The following is a 24,415-nucleotide window of genomic DNA, read 5'->3' as shown; positions in this document are numbered from 1 at the left end:
CTAGCACTGAAGTCTTTGAATGTTAATTACATAGATCATATGTTCCTGGAATTATATCTTCCAAGTTAAAAAGCAACTGAGTGTAAGTAATCAGAACCAGAGCTGCCGGACACGGATATGAGCTGAGGAAGTGAGTGACAGGGCAAATACTGGCCACAAACATGCCTGAGTACCTGTCAATTTGTACCGAGGGCATTGTAGTGAATGTTCCCTGTCTTGGTAGTTCTACTCCAAGATGGGAAAGACAGAGAGGAAAATTCAAGAATGTCATGGTCCTGCCAGCCTGGTGTGCCAGAAATGAACAACAAAAAGGCTTTGTATCAAATGATGTAGAAAAAAGAACAACACCATTCTTCTAGGATCTCCATTTATAAATTGAGGTGCCCAAACACACACCTATTCATGTATGCACACAGTCACACTCACATGTATTCTCAAACACATATTGATACACTCACATCACACATGCACACATTCATACACATGCACACACGGACAAGCGTTCATAGTCACACACATATTTCAATCCTTCACTTGTATGCATATACAGACTTCTGCATACATCACAAACAAAGACTTACATGCAAATGTAACTTTTATTTGCGTAATATAATTGTCACCTCAGAGCCTTACTGCTGAATAAGCTTACCTTTTTAGTCCTTTCTACTGTCTGGACGGCTGGTTCAACTCAGCTGTTCTTGGTCAAACTCCTCTCCAAGCTAACGGATTCAACGTGGTTTCTCTCACCTTCTCACTGAATTACTCTGCTGAGCCTCAAACAAACTCTGGCAATTTGTTCTAATCTTCTTGCTTCTTCTCATTCTCTGGCTAATTCTGTCTCCATCTGTGCCTAGCTTATCCTCCATGCTTCTATAAAACTTTCCTGGTAAAATTACTTCCTCCCCCACCTTCTTTCTGCACTTCTCCTTAGCCATCATTTTATTGTCTATTCTCATGAATGTTGCGAGTATCCTACAACTGACTCATTCATTCAGATCTTTCTTTTATTCATCACTTTGTCTGCTTCTGAATTAGACATATCTTTCAAACTTGCCTGTTTTCTCCACCAAACTAACTTTACCTTCATTGTTTAGGATTAAAGGTGTATAGTAAAGTAAAGGTATGTCTGTATTCCAGCAAGAGGGATTAAAGGATCAAATTTCTCTAAAATCACATGTATATAGGTGGACTCTCGCTTTTCTCTTCTCTTCTCTTCTCTTCTTTCTCTCTCTCTCTCTCTCTCTCTCTCTCTCTCTCTCTCTCTCTCTCTCTCTCTCTTTCACTCTCCCTTTCTCCCTCCCCCCTCAAATATACACATATGTGAAAAGACTTTTAAACATAGTGGTAAATAAAAGACAGAAAAATAATTATATTTAAAGACAATAAATCCAGTTTATTGTAAAGAACACTAAACTACAAATTATTCAGAGAAAAATGTTGAAATATATCTATTTTAGGAAATCAATATTTAATGTCATTAAATTTTTTAAAAGATACATTGAATGTTGATGCAGAGATAAATTTAAATTTCTACCTTTGATTTCAGTGGAAAAAATTACAAACCAATATAATTATTGAGGTGCAAAATGAAATGAAAAATTGAAAATATACAGGAATAGTACATGTATCTTTATAAATCAGTTCTCTAATTTCAAGCAAAATGAATGGAATTACAGATAACTGATTTCTAAAAGTTAAGTATATTTATTCAGACTAATAAAAAACTGTTGTTAGCAGTGTAGGAGAAAGACACTGAAAGATGAAATGAGGGAAAGTGGGAAGGAGAATGAGAGTGTAATGGGATGAATGTGGTCATATTATATTATAGCAAGTATATTATTGTCAAAATAAAATTAATAAATAAAGGAAAGTGAAATACAAAGAAAAATATCATTTATCATTTAAGGGGCTCACATAAGTTTATGACTCAAATTCAAAAGATAAGTTTATGCCAGGAGGTGGCTCAGTTGGTAACATCTTTCTCAAGACCTGATTCAATTGTCATGGCTGCCTAAACATGATACATAAAAGGAGGACACTAGTAGACATGCTGGTATGTAAGGAGGAAAGGTAATGAAGCCTCAACTGTAGACTAAAAACTGCAGGCAACTAAGGAATGATGAGAGTGAGAGAAATATCTTTACACAAGGGAGAGGACATCAGTTGTTTATGTAAGGGTCACCTCTGAAAACATACATGAAAGGAAATTTATATAACCTGAGTGGGTTGTTTTTTAATGCATAGACATAGATAGTTATAGACACATAATATATATAGATAGATAGATAAAATTTTAATATATAATCAGTTAAAATTTTAATGGGAATAGTATATATAAGTTATTAGACACTGCTATGAATTAAAATTAATAGAAGGAAGGTGACATAACTCAGTAAAATCCTTGCAGCACAACTGTGAGAATCTGAGTTTGAATCCCTAAAACCAACAAAAACCTGTATACTGAAGCTGGCTTGTGAAATCCACCATTGCAACTGTACATTGGTGGTGGATACACGAGAACATCATTGTCTAGATTGCCTAGCATACACAGCAGAATATAAAATAAACATGTATTAAAGAAGGTGCAGGTAAAGGAAATGCATATGATTGTGCTCATATGTGTGTCCATACTGACACAGATACCAAGACAAACAGAAAACATACACATCTGCACACAGACACACAAAGACACACACGTATGCTCACATACATATTAAAAATACAGTGAAGAAGATAAAATATTACTCACTTAAGGCTAAAAATGAATGACCTCTTTTTATAAAGCTCAGTGTATATACTAACATTCCACATAAAATAAATACAAGCATTTCTAATTAATTTATGATAGAATGACAAAATTAAAACACAATCCTTTGCTAAAGAGCCAACTGGGTAAGCTGTATAAAAGCAGGTAGAGATCTAATTGGACTTAGTACCTTTTCAACAACTGATATGCAATTCCTGATACAGAACCTGAGTCAATGCCCCAATCTTAATGAAGCCATGTGTTTTAGAGGAGAGCCTACAACCATCATTTTACTGAAGACAAAAAATATTTAACTACATATGCTTTTTCATGCTTAAACACACCATGCTCAAAAGTCTGTAAAACACATAATAAACAAACAGTCCTCTTACAGATGTAAACAAATGTGTAATATGTCATTTAAAAATGAGAGATAAAGAGGTAGAAAAGATAGAAATTCATGAACGAATATATTCTAAATACAGTATGTACATATATAATCACTCAAAGCATCAATAAAAATTGTAGGCGTAGTCAGCATGGCATGTCCTCACTTTAAATCATGAAAATTATTGTAGACACACTATGTATGGAGAATGCCTTACATGGTTAATAATGCTTACCCTAAGGGTATTCCATGGAGATAGAAAAAGCATGACTGATATACTTTTCAATTGTAGAGTTTGCCAAAAGGCTTATTGCTAAAGGTCATAAATTTTATGCAGTTTGGTGTCATATCTATTATTCACACAGCATATCACATTGCACTCCGTGAAAATATAAAATTATGATTGGTCCATAAGGAAAATTAGGCAAATGATTAAAACTTTACACCTGAGTTCATTACATGTCAGATTTTGTGTAATCAGTTTTCCCTCCATACTGGAAAGATAAATTATTACCAAATTCAGCATGTTCCAATAATGAGTGTTGTATTAAGATACCAAGGGCATTTGTGTCAAAAATTCCAAAAATCAACGTGAAAATTTGATGTAATTGTATCTCCCTAAGTCAAGGACCAGCAGCCTTGGGAGTCAAAGCAGCAGGGTAATGCATGCCAGAAGCATACACGAGTGACTGACAGACTTACAGAAAGTGAAATGGAGACAAACAGGAGAAAGCAAAAGAGGCTATAAAGAGGTAAGTTAACAATTAGGTGCTGTAGGAAAATGAAGTAGCTTCTAAGCAGGAACAATGCCATTTCTTCCTGCTGTCTCCTTTCTCCATTGTGTACAGCAGACACCTATAACATCAGTGTCTAACAGGAGGTACAATATCTGCTTTCAATGGCACCATCTCTGTTCATAGAAAAAAAACCACTTAGTCAAGCTCTGTACAAGTCTGTCTCATCCTTTTATTAATCAGTTTTGTTATTACTTTGGTGACATTTTTATAGTCAAAAGGATGTCGCTGCACCTGAATCAATCATGTTATCTGACAGAAGGGAAACATCACAGCAGTCTGCTTAGATAGAGTCCCTGGCCTGGTTTGTGGCCCAAAAGGGAAGAGGCACACCTCACAGTAAAAGTGATCTCCAAAGAGTTTGTGTAACTAAACACTGTAAGTGGTCTTCCCAGGAATGCGGCACAATCAGTAGCACCCAGTCACCACAGACATTAGGAAGTGCACAAAAGAAGCATTCCCAGGACCCTATTCTGTAGAAGATACACTGTGTTATCATATTTCAGTAGTGAACTAACTGTACATATGCCTCAAGTTATGTTTCCAAGTTACATCATTTGTCTCCTGCACATCAGATGTCAGAGAGCTGTGTATGTGTTAAAACTGGCTGGAGAGTTTTCTGCTCAAACTTCACTCATAAATATTGAAGACAATAGATGAAGCTGAAAAGCTCTTGCCAGTGTTAGGGAAGAGCACTGCTGAGAATGAAAAGATGAGATAGAGTAAGGGTTCACCCTGGAAATTTTGGCTAGAAAGAGAGAGGGAGACACTTACTGTGGAAGAAGGTGTGTGTCCTCTGACCCTTCCATGTGTGGGGAGGTTTGATAGGTGTAAAGTGGTAGGAACACACTTATCACCATGTCTCCATCCTGGTATACATTGTCTTCCAAAGAGATGAAACACTTTGGCATAACTAAATTGCACAGGAGCATAGTAAGCTTAAGAGTCAAGAAGAATGAAATGGAAGTGGGCATTGTGCGTGTTCCTTTGAGCACAAATGGAACTTGCACTGATGCCCGGTGCCAAGCTACAGTAGGTGAATGGTTCTGCCTGTCTGTGGGTTTATAATCACTGCAGACAGTGGAGGCCACTCTACTCCCTATTCATTCCAGGTCATCTTGCTTAGTCCCCTGGAGAAACCTTCATCACTTTCTACCCTCAGGGTTTACACCTGAGGTTTTCTGTCCAAGTGAAAAACATATATATCTGAAGATCATATTCTTAAGTTCCTGGTATTCTTGAGTCATCATCCCAGTCCAAAAAACAGTAAACGCACAGGACTAACTCAAACAGAGAAAAGTGTACATAAGCCATTGGTTAAAAACAACATTTAACATGATGTCATTTGATAGATTCTGCAGGTGCCAAATTAACTGTACATCCAAAAGACCCATACAAGAATGGTTTCTCTACATACATAGATCACAGTTCCCCCATAGTGTCCAAGATACTGAAGGTCATCTCATATATGCAGGGTCTATGGAGCCACGTGAGTTTCAGCATAATTCCCACTAATATCTCCCTATATTTCACAGATGCAGCTTCCCATTTCCTGATCACCAGATTCAAAATGTAGTAATGACACAACTCTTCTAAGCATCCCCAACCACTTCTCAACTAAATATGAATATGGCTGATACTATGGACCTGGTCAAAACGTTGTGACTAAAGAGGTCATAGACCCTAGTGGTGGAATGCACAACTGAGTCTTTCTATATGGATACTGTGCTAGGTAGTTTTCTGTTAACCTGACAAAGGTAGTGTCAATTAATGTCAATTAAGAAAGTGCATCCATAATTGGAGTGGATGGACACCTGTAAGATAATTTATTAATTAATGACTAATTAAGAAGGTCCCAGCTAATTATGGAATGTGCTATTCCAGGGTCTCTGGACCTCAGTTCTATAAGAAGTCAGGCTAAGCAAGCCATCAGGAGAAAGACAGTGAGCAGCATCCTTGAATCAGCTCCTGGTTCCAGTCACCTCCCTGTTTGTGTTCCTTTCCTGATTTCATTGATGATGAAAGTTGATATTGCAGTATAAGGCAAATAAATGACCTTATCTATAAACTGTATTTTGGTCATGGTCTTTCCCCACATCAATAGAAACCTATTGACAAGTTGGTACCCTTATGGTATGGTATTGCTATGAGAGACCTGACAATGTTTTTTGAAGAGGGTGGTGGGAAATGTTTTGAACTTTGGACTAGTAAAGTCATTGATTCCCAAGAGCTCAGTGAGCTGTTCGATAGGATCTTGGGAGATAAAAATGTTTAAAAGAGTGTAGACAATGGAGGCCTGGCTTGACATTTCATAGGGAAACAAAGACTGTTGTGGTTTGTGTGTGTGTGTGTGTGTGTGTGTGTGTGTGTGTGTGTGTGTGTGTGAATAATCTATAGTTCTTGTTTTCTGGGACTGAAAAATAAGCATTGACTAATAAGCTGCCATAGCTACAGAAGTGAAACCTTTCTTTTGCTGGTATATTCAATGCTTCTCAGTTGGAGACAAGAAATGAGTGGTAATTTGAAAATGTACATCTTTGAGGTAAAAATTTCAGTACAGTGTTCCATGAGAGTGATCCCACAAAACATGTATTTTATACTTGTCCAAGTTTGAATATTTATTTATGAACTAAACTTGGGAATATAAGAATTTACTAGGTGGTGTTGGTCATGAAAGTATGAAGATGTCATGAAGAATGACTGAAGCTTGTCACTGTGTGGTAGGACTAGAGTCCCTGAAAAGCACACAGGAGAGGCTGTCGGTAAAAGTGGAGCCAGTTGCAGCAAGGGGCCCTAGCAGTTTTGCATATACCAGACCATAAGATCCCCAAAAGAACAATAGCAAGAATGGAGTGGAACCAACAAGAGCTTAGAAGACAAACTATTTGTTGCTGAAGAAGGCAGATCTGGATAAGTAATCCAAGTTACTTTCGGGAGCCAAGAATTTCTGAGTGAATCCTAGAGCAATGTACACTGAGTTATTTACACTGCTCAAGTTTGGTTTTGCTCTGTTCAAATTGTTACTGTGTTCTGGTTATTTTCTCTCAAAGTAAAAACTTATTTAATTTTTAATTTTTTTCCATGAGGCTACAGTTTAGAGACTTTGAATGTTAAAAGATTTTATACTTTAAAAGGTATTGATTGATTTAAGGGACTATGCTTTGAACGCAGTTGAATTTGTAAAGAACGGGAATTCAAAAGTTAATTTGAGATCCTGGGGATGAATGAAAACAAATTGTTGTGGCTTAAGAATTATGAGTTTGTGTGTCAAGTAGACATAGGGTAGATTGTGCTGGATAGTTCTGTGTTAACTTTACAGAAGAGTAAGTAATCTGAGAGGAGGGAACTTCAGCTAACAAAATACCACCAGAATATTATAGGCAGGCCTAGAAAGCCGTTTTCTTAATTAGTGATTAGTGGTGCAGGGCCCTGACCTTTGTGGATGGCACCATCCAAGGGTCAGTGGTGGTTCTAGGTGCTATAAGAAATACAGCTGTTCATTTATGTGGTGCAAGACAATAAGGAGCACCTCTCTTCATTGGCTCTAGTTTCCAGCTTCCTGTCCTGTTTGCATTCCTTTCCTAATTTTCTGTGACGATGGATAGTGCTATTGAAATGTAAGCCAAAAAATACTTTGCTCTCCAACTTGCTTTTTGGTCATCATATTTCATTGCATCAATAGGGATCCTAAATAAGACATGTATGTAATTAAATTTTTATCAGTTTATTCATAATACATCTCTATTGTTATGCCTTGTATCCTCTCATTCCTCCCTCCTTCCCGCTTTCACCCTATTCCACTCTTTTATGCCTGTGACTGAGAAGGACATTCTCCCACTCTTTATGATCATATGGTATCAAGTCTCTTCTTGATAGCCTGTTATCCTTCCTCTGAGTGACACCAGGCCTCCCCATCAAGGGGACATGGTAAAATATGGAGCACCAGAGTTTGTGAGAAAGTCAGTCCCCACTCTCCACTCAGCTGTGGAGAACGTCCTATCTATTGGCTAGACTTGAGTTCGATGGTTACGGTATGTATTGTCCTTGGTTGGTGCCATAGTTTGGGCAGATCTGTCTGTCACAGTGTTCTTCTTGTAGGTTTCTAGGACCCTCTGGTTCCTTCTATTTCCCCATTATCTCATACTTCTCTCATCAAGAGTCTCAATAGGATGTCTTCACATCTATCCCAATTTTCTGGTAAGTGAAGACTTTCATGGGACATGCCCCTTGGGCTCGTGCCCAATTATAAGTAAGTATATACCATTTAAATCTTTCTGTTACTGGGTTAACTCACTCATTATGATCCTGTCTAGCCCCATCCATTTGTCCACAAATTTCAGGAATTCCTTGTTTTTAATAGCTGAATACTATTTCATAGTGTAAATGTACCACAGTTTCTTTAACCATTGTTCTACTGAGGGACATTTAGGCTGTTTCCAGGTTCTGGCTATTATAAATAAGGCTGCTAGGAACATGATTTAGCATATGTCCATGTTGTGTGCTGCAGCATCTTCTGGGTATATTCCAAGGAGTGGAATAGCTGGGTCTTGAGGAAGCCCTATTCCCAGTGTTCTGAGATAGTGCCAGATAGATTTCCAAAGTGGTTGTACAAGTTTGCATTCCCACTAGCAATGGAGGAGTATTCCTCTTTCTCCATATCGTAATCAGCATGTGGTGTCGCTTGAATTTTTGATCTTAGCCATTCTGATGGGTGTAAGATGGGTCTCAGAGTCATTTTGATTTGCGTTTCCCTGATGACTAAAGACTTTTAGCATTTCTTTATGTATTGGTCAGCCATTCAATATTCCTCTGTTGTGATTTATCTGTTTAGTTCTGAGACCCATTTCTCAACTGGGTTATTTGGTTTGGTGATGTTTAATTTCTTGAGTTCTTTATATATTTTGGATATTAGACATTAAATTTTTAATATTTACATTCATACTATAGATGAGTGTAGTTTCTTCCCTAGTCACAGAAATGAATTTCAGCCACAGGAACCAGGCAAAACACAAATGGTTAGAGTAATGTTAATAAATGAATGCCAACTGTTAATTCCCAACAGGATGCCAAAATAAACCCTCTCTTCTGGGGCCCTTGTGTGGAGAGCCATAGATAGCAGCGTCCCCTGCTGCTTCACCGGCGCAATGCTCCCCCTTCTGCGCATACGCAGTGAGAAAACCTTCTGCGCATGTGCAGTGAGAAAACCCTTTGCGCATGCGCAGTGAGCAAGCCCCTTATGTGCATGAGGTAAGGTGGCGTAATTCTGACAAGGCATGGCGTGAGGTGGTGTGATCCGAATGCACCAACCAGGAGTGGTGACGTGGCAGTTTCTGATAGGACAGGCACACTATAAAAGGTTCTGTGGGAGGTTTTCCTAGGGTGACTCTGATAGTCAAGGATCCTGAATAAAAACTGCTACAAGAAGAGTTCCCGGTGTTGGTGTCTTTCCTGCTGGACGGGAGCGGCATCGGCACCCTTGGAAACATGACAGAAAATGGAAAGGAAAAAATGAATCAGAAGAGGACTTGGAGTGTACATTAGCAGATGGGCATCTCAATGTGAAGTGTTGTTGCAGTCATGAACTCTTAGGAAGTATAACTGCTTGCACAAGAATGGAATAAACACACATACTCACATAGCCATACACTATTCAAATTATTTTTAAGTAGGATACATATTCTCATATGTATTATAAATTTTTAATTACTTTTGTGTCTGAGTGTGGCACTTACATGTTTGTGCCCCTGTCTGTGTGTGTATAAGAGTGGTAATGCATGTTTAAGCGTGGTAATGTAGAAGGGATCCAAGATGGCGGCGAGCAGTGTGGACCGTGTTTGAAAGCTCCAGTGAACAATTCAGGGAATTGCACAGATTCTAAGCTAGGAACACCAAGGTCTCCACACCACAGCAGCAGAAGTGCTCCACGGTTCGGAGGGACCAGGGTGCGGAGGACGTGCTTGCCCCTGCACATGGGAGGAGCGTGGACTTTCTCGGATCAGAGCAGCAGCGGCATAGACAGCAGTGCCACCAGCTGCTCCAGCGGCTCCAGCGGCACCAGCGGTGGTGGCTGAGGTTTGCAGCTCAGAGCCTTCTAGTGGAGGCGATTGGTGTGGTGGACGGTGGGAGTTGCTGCAGAAGAGGGAACCCTGGACAGGATTTGGGTCGTGTGGTGCCTTGAGACCAAAGCTGGACTCAGCAGACAGTCCAGCCCCAGAGTCCTGGGTTTGCTCAGTGAGCTGTGCTGTGGAGAAGCTGGCTCAGCTCAGCAAGCAATTCTGCCTGAGGCACAGCTCCCCTGCTGTGACACAGGCTGGGCAGAGTGCTCACTTCCACCCTAGGCTACAGCTCAGCGCAACTGCAGTTTTCCTGCAGTGATGCAAGCTGGGCGGAGAGCTCACATCTACCCTAGGTGCTTGCTCAGCACAGTCGCAGTATCCCTGCTGTGACGCAAGCTGGGCGAGCGCTCACTTCCAACCTAGGTGCTTGCTCAGTGCAGTGGCAATTTCCCTGCTGTGGCAGACGGTTCAGGCCCTGAGAAACTAGTTGAGCTCGACACGTGGTTCGGGCCCAGTATCCCTGGCTGGACTTGGCAGGAAAACCAAAAGGCTGTGGATACCTTGGCCTGATACCAGTGCTCATTCAGGGACCCAGGACAATTGCAGGACCCGCAGCAAAGGGGAGCTGAGGATCACTGGCTGTGAGAGCCCAAAATGACAGGGCTAACCTCCTGCCATCCACACCAGTGAAGTATCAGGTCTTCCAGCCTATGGAAATTGTGAGAAAACAAGTGAATCTATCATCAGACTCCCTCCACCCAACTCTGGGTGTTACCCAACAAAAACAGAGGCAGCAAGATGTCTAAGGGACAGCATAAAAGCAAACGCAAAAACCCCCAAAACAACATGGCATCTCCAGTTCCCAACTATCACAAAGAAAACAACCCGGAGAACTCAAATACAACGGAAACACAAGAAAATGACCTCAAATCCTTGGTAATGAGAATGATAATGGAGGAAATAAATAAAATTCAAAATCAGATGCAGGAAGACGCAGCCAAGCAGGTGCAAGACATAAAAGAAGCACATAGAGTGGAACTGGAAAATTTTCAGGAAAATATAAACAACCAGATGAAAGAAATAAAAAAAAAAACCGTTCAAGATATGAAGATGAAAATGGATTCAACGATAAACACACAGACAGAAGAAAAACGAGAACGTGAGGTCTCAGAGAAAAAGGCGAATGACACAGTGCTGAGCTTTTCTAACAGAATCCAAGAGATGGAAGAACGAATCTCAAGTCTAGAAGATACAATAACAGATCTTGAAGCAACCATTAAAGAAAATGCCAAATCTGGAAAACTCCTGACACAAAACATCCAAGAAATTAAGGACACCATGAAAAGAAGAAATCTGAGGATAATAGGCATTGAAGAAAGAGAAGATATCAGATTCCAAGGCCCAGAAACTCTTCTCAGCAAAATCATAGAAGAAAATTTCCCCAATCTAAAGAAAGAGATGCCTATAAACATACAAGAGGCCTACAGAACACCAAATAGAATTGACCAGAAAAGAAAAACTGCCCGTCACATAATAATCAAAACACAAAACATACAGAACAAAGAAAAAATATTAAAAGCTGCAAGGGAAGGGCCAAATAACATTTAATGGCAAACCTATCAGAATTACACCCGACTTCTCAGAACAGACCATCAAAGCCAGAAGGGCCTGGACAGAGATCCTGCAAACCCTAAGAGACCACAGATGCCAGGCCAGACTACTTTACCCAGCAAAACTATCAATAACCATTGAGGGGAAAAACAAAATAGTCCATGACAAAACCAAATTCAAACAGTACCTATCCACAAATCCAGCTTTACAGAAGGTAGTAGAAGGAAAACTCCATCCCACAGGGGCAAGCTACAACCAAAACTATTCAGGAAATAGATAACTAGACCATGGCAAAAACACAACTTCACAAACGCTCGACTGGAACCAACATCAAAATTAAGACTCTTAATAGTAACTGGTCATTAATATCTCTCAACATCAATGGTCTCAATTCTCCAATAAAAAGACACAGACTAACTGAATGGGTGCATAAACAGGATCCAACATTCTTCTGCATTCAAGAAACACATCTCACCCATAATGATAGGCATTACCTCAGGATAAAAGGTTGGAAAAAATATTTTGGTCACAAGGAGCAAGCAGGCGTAGCCATTTTAATATTGAAAAAAATAGACTTTCAACCAAGATTAATCAAAAGGGATGAGGATGGACACTTCATACTCATCAAAGTTAAAGTCAACCAAGAAGTCATCAGAGTCTTAAACATCTATGCTCCCAATACAAGGGCACCCACATTTGTAAAAGATCTTCTAAAAAGGCTTAAACCACACATCAATCCCCACACAATAATAGTGGGAGACTTCAACACCCACTCTCTCTGAAGGACAAGTCATTGAAACAGAAACTAAGCCGAGAAATAACATCATTAACCAATGCCATGGATCAAATGGATCTAACAGATATCTATAGAACCTTTCACCTAAAGAAGAAAGAATATACTTTCTTCTCTGCACCCCATGGAACCTTCTCCAAAATTGATCACATCATAGTTCACAAAGAAAGCCTCAACAGATACAAGAGGATTGAAATAATACCTTGTATCCTATCAGATCATCATGGGCTTAGCCTGCAATTCAACAACAACAGAAATAACAAAAAGCCTACATGTATGTGGAAACTAAACAACTCTCTGCTAAATGACACCTGGGTCAGGGAAGAAAGAAAGAAAGAAATCAAGGAGTTTCTGAAATTCAAAGAAAATGAAGGAACAACATACCCAAATTTGTGGGATACATTGAAAGCAGTGCTAAGAGGAAAATTCATAGCACTAAGTGCGTTTAAAAAGAAATTGGAAGCATCGCACATAAACACCTTAACGACACAACTGGAAGCCCTAGAAAAAAAAGAAGCAGAAACACCCAAAAGGAGTAGACGTCTGGAAATAATCAAACTCAGGGGTGAAATTAACAAATTAGAAACTAAGAAAACAGTCCAAAGAATCAACAAAACCAAGAGCTGGTTCTTTGAGAAAGTCAACAAGATAGACAGACCATTAGCCAAACTAACTAAAAGGCAGAGAGACAGTATTGAAATCAACAAAATCAGAAATGAAAAGAGAGACATAACAACAGACACTGAAGAAATACAAAGAATCATAAGATCCTACTTTGAAGGCATATATGCCACAAAATTTGAAAAGCTAAGGGAAATGGATGATTTTCTTGATCAATTTCACTTGCCAAAGTTGAGTGAAGAACAGATAAACAAGCTAAATAGTCTTGTTTATTTCCCCTACAGAAATTGAAGTAATCATTGATAGTCTCCCAACCAAAAAAAGCCCAGGGCAAGATAGTTTCAGTGCAGAATTCTACCAGACTTTCAAGGGCGAGCTAATACCGAAACTCTTCAAGCTACTCCAAAAGATAGAAAGGGATGGAACATTACCCAATTCATTTTATGAGGCCATAGTCTCATTGATACCTAAACCTCACAAAGACTCAACAAAGAAAGAGAATTTCAGACCAATTTCTCTGATGAACATCAATGCAAAAATACTAAATAAAATACTTGCAAAGCGATACAAGAGCACATCAAAGATATCATTCATCATGACCAAGTAGGCTTCATTCCAGGCATTCAGGGATGGTTTAATATACGGAAATCCATCAATGTAATCCACCACATAAAAAAAATGAAAATAAAAAACCACATGATCATCTCTTTGGATGCAGAGAAAGCATTGGATAAAATCCAACACCCATTCATGTTTAAAGTTTTAGAGAGATCGGGAATACAAGTCATTTTCCGCAACTTAATAAAGTCTATATATAGGAAGCCAATAGCCAAAATCAAAGTAAATGGTGAGATACTCAAGGAAATTCCTATAAAATCAGGAACAAGGCAAGGCTGCCCACTCTCTCCATATCTCTTCAATATAGTACTCGAAGTTCTAGCCAGAGCAATAAGACAACATAAGGAGATCAAGGGTATTCAAATGGGAAAGGAGGAAGTCAAATTATCCCTATTTGCAGGTGATAGGATAGTCTACATAAGTGACCCTCAAAATTCCACCAGAGAACTCCTACAGCTGATAAACACCTTCAGCAAATTGGCTGGATACAAAATTAACTCAAAAAAGTCTGTAGCCTTCATATACACAAATGATAAGCTTGCAGAGGAAGAAATTAGGAAAACTACACCCTTCACATTAGCCACAAGCAATATAAAGTACTTAGGAGTTACTCTTACTAAGCAAGTGAAGGACCTGTTTGAAAAAAATTTCAAAACCCTAAAGAAAGAGATTGAAGATGACAAGAGAAGATGGAAGGATCTACCTTGCTCATGGATAGGGAGAATTAACATAATAAAAATGGCCATCCTACCAAAAGCAATCTACAGATTCAATGCAATCCCTATCAAAATACCTACACAATTTTTTAAAGACATCGAAAGTTCAATTCTGAACTTCATATGGAAAAACAAAAAACCCAGAATAGCTAAAACAATCTTGTACAATAAAAGGTGCTCTGGAGGAGTCTCCATACCTGATCTCAAACTGTACTATAAAGCAATAGTAATTAAAACAGCATGGTACTGGCACAGCAACAGGCCGGTTGATCAGTGCAATCGAATCGAAGACCCAGATATGAATCCACACACATATGGTCATTTGATTTTTGACAAAGAAGCCAAATCCATTCGATGGAAAAGGGATAGCATCTTCAACAAATGGTGCTGGCCTAACTGGATGTCTATGTGTAAAAAAATGCAACTGGACCCATATTTGTCACCTTGTACAAAACTCCAATCCAAGTGGATTAAAGACCTCAACATAAAACCAGAGACACTAAATCACTTAGAAGAAAAAATGGGAAAGAGCCTGGAACATATTGGCACAGGAGACAACTTCCTGAACAGAACACCAACAGCCCAGGCATTAATGTCAACAATTAATAAATGGGACCTCATGAGGCTGAGAAGCTTCTGTAAGGCAGATGACACGGTAAAGAGAACAAAGCGACAGTCTACAGACTGGGAAAAGATCTTCACCAACCCCACATCTGACAAAGGTCTACTATCCAAAATATATAAAGAACTCAGGAAATTAAATACCACCAAACCAAATAACCCAATCGAGAAATGGGGCATGGAACTAAACAGAGAATTCTCAACAGAGGAATATCAAATGGCTGAGAAACACTTAAAGAAATGTTCAACCTCCTTAATCATCAGGGAATTGCAAATCAAACAACGCTGAGATTCCATCTTAACCCGTCAGGATGGCTAAGATCAAAAATTCAAGCGACACCACATGCTGGCGAGGATGTGGGGAGAGAGGAACACTCCTTCATTGCTGGTGGGAATGCAAACTAGTACAACCACTTTGAAAATCTATCTGGTGCTATCTCAGAAAAATGGGAATAGGGCTTCCTCAAGACCCAGCTATTCCACTCCTTGGAATATACCCAGAAGATGCTCCAGCACACAACAAGAAAATTTGCTCAACCATGTTCATAGCAGCCTTATTCATAATAGCCAGAATATGGAAACAGCCTAAGTGTCCCTCAGTAGAAGAATGGATAAAGAAACTGTGGTACATATATACTATGGAATACTATTCAGCTATTAAAAACAAGGAATTCCCGAAATTTGTGGATAAATGGATTGAGCTAGAAATGATCATAATGAGTGAGTTAACCCAGAAGCAGAAAGACTCAAGTGGTATATACTCACTTATATCTGCATATTAGCCCAACGGCTATGTCCCACGAAAACCTTCACTTACCAGGAAACTGAGACAGAGGGGAGGACATTCTACTGGGACAGTAGTTGAGAGAATCATGGGAGAAAGGTAAAGTAGAAGGATCCAGAGGGTCCTAGAAGCCTACAAGTAGAACATTATTATAGGCAGATTTGGGCACAGGGGTCCCACTCAAACTAAGGCACCAGCCAAGGACAATACAGGTGGTAAACCTTACACCCCTACCCAGATCTAGCCGATGGACAGAACACTCTCCACAGTAAAGTGGAAAGTGGGATATTACTTTCTCACATACTCTGGTGCCTCAACTTTGCCCATGTCCCCTGGAGGGGGAGACCTGGTGGCACTCAGAGGAAGGACAGCAGGTTACCAAGAAGAGACTTGATACCCTATGAACATATACAGGGAGAGGTAATCCCCCTCAGGAACAGTCATAGGGGAGGGGAATAAGGGGCAAATGGGAGGGAGGGAAGAATGGGAGGATACAAGGGATGGGATAACCATTGAGATGTAACAAGAATAAATTAATAAAGAAGAAAAAAAGGAAAAAGATATTAACAAAAATAAAATAAAATTAAAAAAATTGGTTTTTTTAAACTATACTCTTGCAGGGTTACGTAAAGGTTCACTTTCTCATTACCTACTTATAATAGCAGTGGTCCAGTAAATAGCTATTTAGCAAAACTCAATAATGGATTCTACCACTGGTGAGTACAGTCAGATACAGAGTCCTAGGAAGAGTAATCTTAATGTGTGGTAGGATCACATTCAATCAAAAAGTGATTGGTTATGTTCTTATGATTTCATGAGATTACTACCTTTTTTAAGTCATCAGGCAATGTAAATCTTCATCAATGAGGCATCACAGTGAATTCCACGTGACTCCAATGGACACTATATATGATCTGATCCTTACTATATTGTACACTGTGGAGCATTGGGCTCTATGTACAGAGGGGAGACCATTGACAGTGAGACTTTTCAGAGTTAAATTTGACCCTCAGGAACTGTCTACGTGCACAATATCAAAGAGGCCTGTGCCAATGACTTATTGACAATATTACCCATTTTTGTTGGTCCCTATGGCTTTCCTATTTTTGGACTTGGATGACATAATAGTACCAAAGACATAGAGGATGGTCCTCAAACATATTTATCCAGCATATATTTATCATTTGTATAGAGACCTCAGCTGTGCAGCTTAAGGGTAAAAAATTTTGACGATTTCTCTAGGGGATTCCAGGAAGCTGACTTGGAATGAATAGGCTGTGGAATCCTCTTTTTTCAACACTTATAAACCCACAAAAAACCTCACTCATTCAACTACTGTATGTGTGACCCTGACCTCTTTGCATTTTTTCATTTGTGCTCAAAGAAATATTTACAATGAACATGTTGACTTCTTTTTTCTTGACAGTAAAGCTTTATATGGTCCTTTGCAATTCGGATAACCCACAATGTTGGGTCTCTTACACAGACCATGTATACCAGGATGGAGACATGGTGATCAGTGTGTTCTTACCCCTTTACACCTTCCAAACCTCCCCACACACTGAAGGGACAGATGCACTATACATGGGTCTAAGGTACGTGTCTCTAGACTATTCTTCCTAGCCCTGCTTTTCAGGATGAACCCTAATCTATCTCATTTCTGCCTTCTCAGCAGTACTCCCTTCCAATGTTTTAACAGTTTTTCATTTTCATCTATTGTCCTCTATTTTTACAGATGAGCTCAAAGGCTGTCTCTAACCAGTTATAGCACATCTGTCTCCCTGACACGTGCCATTCAGTGGTGCAAATGATGTAACTTAGAAACATAACTTGAGGCATGTGCATAGTTTAGCACTAAAGAGGTGACAATAGAATGTCCTGTCTACAAAACAGGTCCACTGAATTCTTCATCTCTGAACTTTCTAATACCTGTACAGCATGACTGATATTGTGTATGTGTGCGCCACATTTCTTGTGAGACCACCTCTTGTATTTAGTTATTTCAATTTTTTTTGGAGATGGCTATTTCCTTGTAGGTGTGTCCCTTTACATTGGTTTTACAAGATATCCTGTGGACTTAAGCAAACAGGTGTGATATTTACATTCCCTCCAGGATCTGACTGTTACAGGTACAGTAACATTCTTTTGACTACTAGCAATGTCACCACTGAAATCAAATAACTGATTAATAGAAGGGAAGATACAGACTTGCACAAAGTTTGCACAGGTTGATTCTGCTTCTGTGAGCAACAAAAATGACACTGGAAGCAGATATTGCACCTCCTGTAAGACTCTGATGTGACAGGTGTTGCTTGTGTCTGCTATGCAGACTCATAAAGAGAGATGTAAGAAAGAAAAGATGAGTGTCAGGCTTAGACTCTATCCCTTCTTCCCACAACACCTATTTTCTGATATTTTGTGTTCTCTTAACATTCTCATGTTAGCCTCTTTTTCACTATCTGTAAATGCAGCCAGTAGCATATGCATGCTCTTGTCACTGTATTACTCAGCTCCTCTCACTACAGCAGTTCCTGCTCATTTCCAGGATTTAAGGGAATGCAGTTCACCAGGACTTTTATTTTAGGACTTTCTACTGTGAATCCACTGATAATTTGATCAGAAGTGACATGTGTGGAATTTGGTAATAATGTAGCTTCCCAGTGTTGAGGACAAAGCAAATCTGCTTACTTTGAAGTTGAGATGTATTAACCCCATGCGTAAAGTTACAAAAATTTTATCTAATTTGGTGCATGGGTCAATAATAAATTTATATGTTGAGGGAATGTATGGTGATCTGATGTGCGAACAATAATGTGATAATATCAAACTATATAGAAGTTACCACTTTAAGCAATAAGCCATTTGACAAAATTTGCAATTGCAATTTATATCAGTCATACTTTCTATAAACCCATGGCATGCCCCTAGTGACAGCATTACTAAATATGCATGGCACCTTGCCTTCATGTTGTATTTACATTTTCTGATTTGAAGAGGCCCATATCTTCTTGGTGATTATGTATAAAGTATTTTATTCATTTTACAATTGATTATACATGTAAATATTATATTAGGGATATATTCTTGCATGATTGGTTCATTCTATTTCTTTATGTTTATTTGTAAGTGATATTTTACACATTTGTTTTTAATGGTTGTAAAAATAATTGTGTTTGTTTCTTTTAAGTACTTTGTGTATGGTGTGCTTAGGTAGCAAAAAAGGCATGTAGTTATAGCTTTTCCAGGCTTAGTATATGGTGGCTGTAGGTTTCCCCCTAAGATCTATGAGTCCAATCAGATCTCTATCTGCTTTTTATGCATCCAAATGAGCCTATAGTTTTGCAAACATTTGTGTGCTCAATTTTTTTTTTTGATAAACTATTTAGAAAGGTTTGTATTTATTTTGTACCAAATATGTCTATAAACCCTCAACTTTTTAAGGGTAAGTCATTTACTTTTAGCCTTCAGTGAACAGTGTTCAATCTCTCTCTCTCTCTCTTTGTGTGTGTGTGTGTGTGTGTGTGTGTGTGTGTGTGTGTGTGTTATGAGGACAACCTTACATGTTTTCCTGATCTCTACCTTCTTTGAGACATGGTTTCTTTTCCTCTACTGTGTGTGCTAGATAGCTGGCCAGTCAGCTTCTCATGTGTCTCTCTTGCATCTACTGTAAAAATGTTGGGATACAAAAGCCAGCTATAATATCCAGCACTTTGTTGATTCCAGGTACTCAAACTCAGGGCCTAGTACACATGCTGCAAACATTTACTCACTGAACTGTGTCCCTAGCCTGTTTTAATTTTTAATTCATTTCCATGTCCAATGCTTCCCATATAGCCATACATGAGTACATATACAGGTTGAAATTTTATGAACTTACCCCTCCTTCTATGTTAGCATGTGTATTGTCATCATAGCTTTGGTCATGTAGAAGCAGCTGTAAAGTTCAAACTCTGGCCCAGGATTAGAACTTTACCAACTGAGCCATCTCCCAATGACAATTATCTTTTAAATATTGCCACAGACTGGCGTGAGCTTCATAAATAATAAATAATGTTTCTTTGTTATACTAATTGCTAATTTGTTTACTAATTAATATTACTTTTTACAATACTGCACTTGCTGCCATGTACTGTGATCACATTTACACCGACTACACTCTCATCCGCCTTCCCACTCGCGTTGAGCATCATTCCTTTCTCACCACTGTTCACCCTATCATCCCATTCATCTTCCAGAGACATTTCTCTATCGTCTTTCAAATCACTCCCACCTTTTTCACCTTCTAGAATTATCCCCTCATATGCTGATGTCTCCTATTATTATTCTGAATAAATTTCATAATGTTCATAAGTCATTTATTTCTAAATCCATTCAGTTCTGTTTGAAATGTGACATTTCACTCCTTAAGACCCATGTGAAAAAAAAAATCCCTCGCAATACTTTTGTAATTTTCCCTTTTCATTTTACATTTGATAATTATATTTGTATTATAAAAAATTTCTCATTGCAAGCAGAGGAAGATATTTAAATTTAATCTCTACAACCACATAAAATGTGTCTATTTTTAACCCTAATGAAATTAAAGATTGCTTTCATAAAATAAATTTATTCATTCATGTCTTCTAATAATGTGTGTTTTGTTGCTCTTTCTAAAAATTACATTTATTATTTTTTGCCTTTTTAAAAATATTTCATATAATTTCTTTAATTAACACTATATTTTTAGTATCTCTCTCTCTGTGGTGTGTGTGTGTGTGTGTGTGTGTGTGTGTGTGTGTGTGTGTGTGTATGTGTGGGTTTTTTTTTTATCCAACTGAGGGTGTTTGTTTGTCAGTGCATAAAGAAGTGTGTGTATGCCTGTGAGTGTGTGATTGAAAATACATTTCTGAATTCCATGTGATTGTGTATGAATATGGATGAAAGTGTGTGTGTGTGTGTGTGTGTGTGTGTGTGTCTATCTATGTGTACATGTTTGTGAGCATGTGTGACAGTGTGTGTTTGAGAATGCACATGAGTGAGTGTGAGTAGGCGTGTGTGATGAGGAGTGGAGGACCAGAATGTATGTGTGAAGTTCCAAGAGGAATTTGGGTATTGTTCCTTACTCCACATCTCTTTTGGTACAGAACCTTTTCCTTGTTCACTATGTACTCCAAGTTGGTAGGCCCATGGTCCTGTGGAATTCCCTTATATCTCTGCCCAGTATTTCAAAATTTGATTGCGATATCAACTTTTTACTATCATGTCCTAGGGCCATGTATTCACGTCCTCACGTGTGTGTAGCCACCATTTGCCCTCTCACTCTCCTTCCCTGTCCACATCCACAGTCTGGCAGCTTGATCTGATTCAGATTTACTTTATTGTCTATTGCTTTTTTAACCTCTAAGGTATAATAACAGGATCTTAGTCTTTCTGTCATTTGAATTCAATACATCATCGTGACATTCAGAAGTCATGTAGGACAATTCTTTTCTTCAACACTTTTCTCAAGAGATTTCTCCTCTGGAGTCCTTGTAACTACATGTGAGCGTTGATCTAATTTCCTTTTTTTTCTCCTTTATTAATTTATTCTTGTTACATCTCAGTGGATACCCCATCCCTTGTATCCTCCCATTCTTCCCTCCCTCCCATGTTCCCCTTATTCCCCTCCCCTATGACTGTTCCTGAGGGGGATTACCTCCCCCTATATATGTTCATAGGGTATCAAGTCTCTTCTTGGTAACCTGCTGTCCTTCCTCTGAGTGCCACCAGGTCTCCCCCTCCAGGGGACATGGGCAAAGTTGAGGCACCAGAGTATGTGAGAAAGTAATATCCCACTCTCCACTCTACTGTGGAGAGTGTTCTGTCCATTGTCTAGATTTGAGACAGAGGGGAGGACATTCTAGTGGGGCTATAGATGAGAGAATCATGGGAGAATAGCAAAGTAGAAGGATCCAGAGGGTCCTAGAAGCCTACAAGGAGAACATTATGATAGGCAGATTTGGGCACAGGGGTCCCACTCAAACTAAGGCACCAGCCAAGGACAATACAGGCGGTAAACCTTAAACCCTTACCCAGATCTAATTTCCAAGTTAATCTAATATAATTTATCTGTACATCTTGACTTATAAAACTTATTTTTGCACTTAATGAAATTGTTCCTGCATGTGACTTAAAAATTTCAGTTTCGAGCATGTCTGAAAAAGGCTCTATACAAAAAAAAAAGGTGTGGAGTAAAGAACTGATGAGATGTTCAGATAGACTCTCTGTGACTGAGCAAAGAAATCTCTCCCATGATAATGTTGTAAATTCTGCATCATGTCAATGTTCCTCAGTAGCAGATGACAGACCTCTGTTTATTCATTCATGCTTCTGTGATTTTAAGATTTTGCCGTGTATTGTGTGTGGACATTTCTCCAAAGACCCAACTATACAATGTTGGCATATAAATCTATATTAACGCTGTTTTAAACTTCTTCAGTTATATTCTTTAAAACATTTTAGATTTATTCTGTAACTTCCTTTCCATGGTGTTTCTTATTTCAGGAGTTCATTTTCTACTGGTATAAGATGCTTCCTTATGTAGATGGGGATCTTGGAGGTTGGTCAAGACTCAGTGATAGGTCCCTATGTCCATGAACATAGTGACAGCACTAAATGGAGTCAGTAAAGGTAGCCAGTGTTTTAACTGCTGTACCATCTTTACAACCACAATACAAAGGTTTTGTCCTATAGCATTTAAGATGTTTGTTCACCCTTTAAGGAAGTTCATTGTATAAAAATTTGTGAGCACAAACTAAAACAGAATGAGTTCTAGACATAGAATTCTATGAAAGGTATATTAATTTCTTTGATGTCATCTGTTCTCTGGAACAATGAACCTCACATTTCACATGTATTGTTATTGCCATAGGTGTTTCTGGAAAGGTCAGAATTTTTACGAAGCCCACACTCAGACTTTATATGTATATAGGGCCAATGTTGGGTGATATTTTACCCAAGCACTTCCTTTTATCATTTTACAAATGTAAGACACTTGCATATCATTCAGATAAAATTCAGAATTCTTTCACGCAAATGCAGTATTAGGGTCTGCATTTGAAAATTAAATATTTGTCAAATTAAATATAAGCTAAATTATAAAATTCAAAGGAATTTTTTTTCTTCTAGACTTTACTGGTATTTGAACTCATAGACAGGACTAGGTGTCATCATATTTAATACATACATATGGTACAACTGATCAGCTTCAATCTTAAAAAAATTTTACAAGAGCAAGAAAAATTGCCCATGGCTTCACTGAGAAACATCTATGCCACTCCCTTGCTTTCATTAACTGCTCATAAATGCTTTGGAAGCTTATATTTTATAATTTTAAATTAATGCATATATTTCAATGCATAAAGGTTGACAAAACACAACCAAATAATTAGAATAAAGTGAAAAATAGTGAAGTAAACAGTATAAAGGTCCAACAAAATTCTAATAATTAGTGATTTGTCATTTGATTATCATGAATTTGAAACACTTGAATTTGGGAGTTCAATATTAACTAATAAATATAGAAAAGAAAACATTAAACATGGCTTCATCAAACAGGGATGGGATTCAGAAGCCAGTAAAATTTGTCTGTGGGGAACATGAAAATAACCCAGTTTTTATGTTTCCCATTAAACAAATATTTCAAGGAAACTCTCACTATCCAAAGTAAGCTGACACACAGAGAAATATAGTATAGTTCAGTACAATGAAACAAAACACAATAAATTTAAATGATAACATTAAATCCCCTAAGTCAACTATACAATGTACCATATTCAGAACACAGAGTTACCATATACAGTATATTCTCAGGGAGATGTAATTACATCAGAAGTATCAAGGTAGAAGCTTCCTAAAAACACTACAGACTTCTACATATTAATAGGTCAAATTTGAGCATCTTGTATTGGATAACTAACTAAAGTTATCCTGGGGAATACTATTCCTCCATTTCTCAGCATTCTTTATTTATCTCTGTAGTTTTGTATAATTATGAGTCACCATGGGCATTTTCCTGTCCATGTAAGCATATCTATTACTGATGTTCTGCTGAAAACATGCACACAAAAACATTATACAACAGAACAGCTTACATTTATGCACTTAATAACACATGAATATGTATACATAGACAGAGAGAGAGAGAGAGAGAGAGAGAGAGAGAGAGAGAGAGAGAGAACAGAGGTCATGGAGACATACACAGGATATTTTGGATAAAGAATGGAAAGCGAGAAAGGGTGTCATTTTATTTTCATTCAAAATTTAAAAAATTAAAATATTTCAGTTATGTATACTATACAAGATGAGAATACAGATGCCTAAATATAATAGAAAATGAAAAGGAGCTCTAGAATTTTAGGACTAGGAACACATTAAAGTGAAGCTATATAAGGAGGTGAGAATGAGAAATATGAAATTATATGTGGGACAGGAAAGCAAAGCCAGTCATAGAGAGGCAAAGTTTAATCAACTATGAACTCTGCTACAGATACTGTAGTTTATCCAGACTGGCAGTAGGGCTCATGTCCATGACAAAGTATAAGTAAAGTTACAAGGCTATAGTAATAAACTTCTCTTTGTCTTTTAATTAATCCCTATTTTTTACATCTTGTTCATGCCTGGATGTTCATAAAAAGTATAACCCCTTCT

At 38.2% G+C, this 24,415-nt stretch overlaps 1 protein-coding gene across 1 annotated transcript in view; it reads left to right on the top strand.

Moving 5' to 3' along the window:
- The window catches only part of LOC311605912 (vomeronasal type-2 receptor 116-like), a gene marked incomplete at both ends in the record, with an annotated part of 46,042 nt that overhangs the window by 7,999 nt on the left and 13,628 nt on the right, over positions 1 to 24,415 (top strand). Inside the window, one exon of the mRNA XM_084796749.1 lies at positions 17,175 to 17,343. Within this exon, the coding sequence (XP_084652875.1) occupies positions 17,175 to 17,343 (169 nt within the window). The remainder of the gene's footprint in view (positions 1 to 17,174; positions 17,344 to 24,415) is intronic.

The sequence above is a fragment of the Acomys minous genome (assembly GCF_964271855.1).
Source record: "Acomys minous genome assembly, chromosome: 9".
NCBI classification, from domain to species: Eukaryota; Metazoa; Chordata; class Mammalia; order Rodentia; family Muridae; genus Acomys; species Acomys minous.
This window is presented reverse-complemented; position numbering and strand designations above follow the sequence as displayed.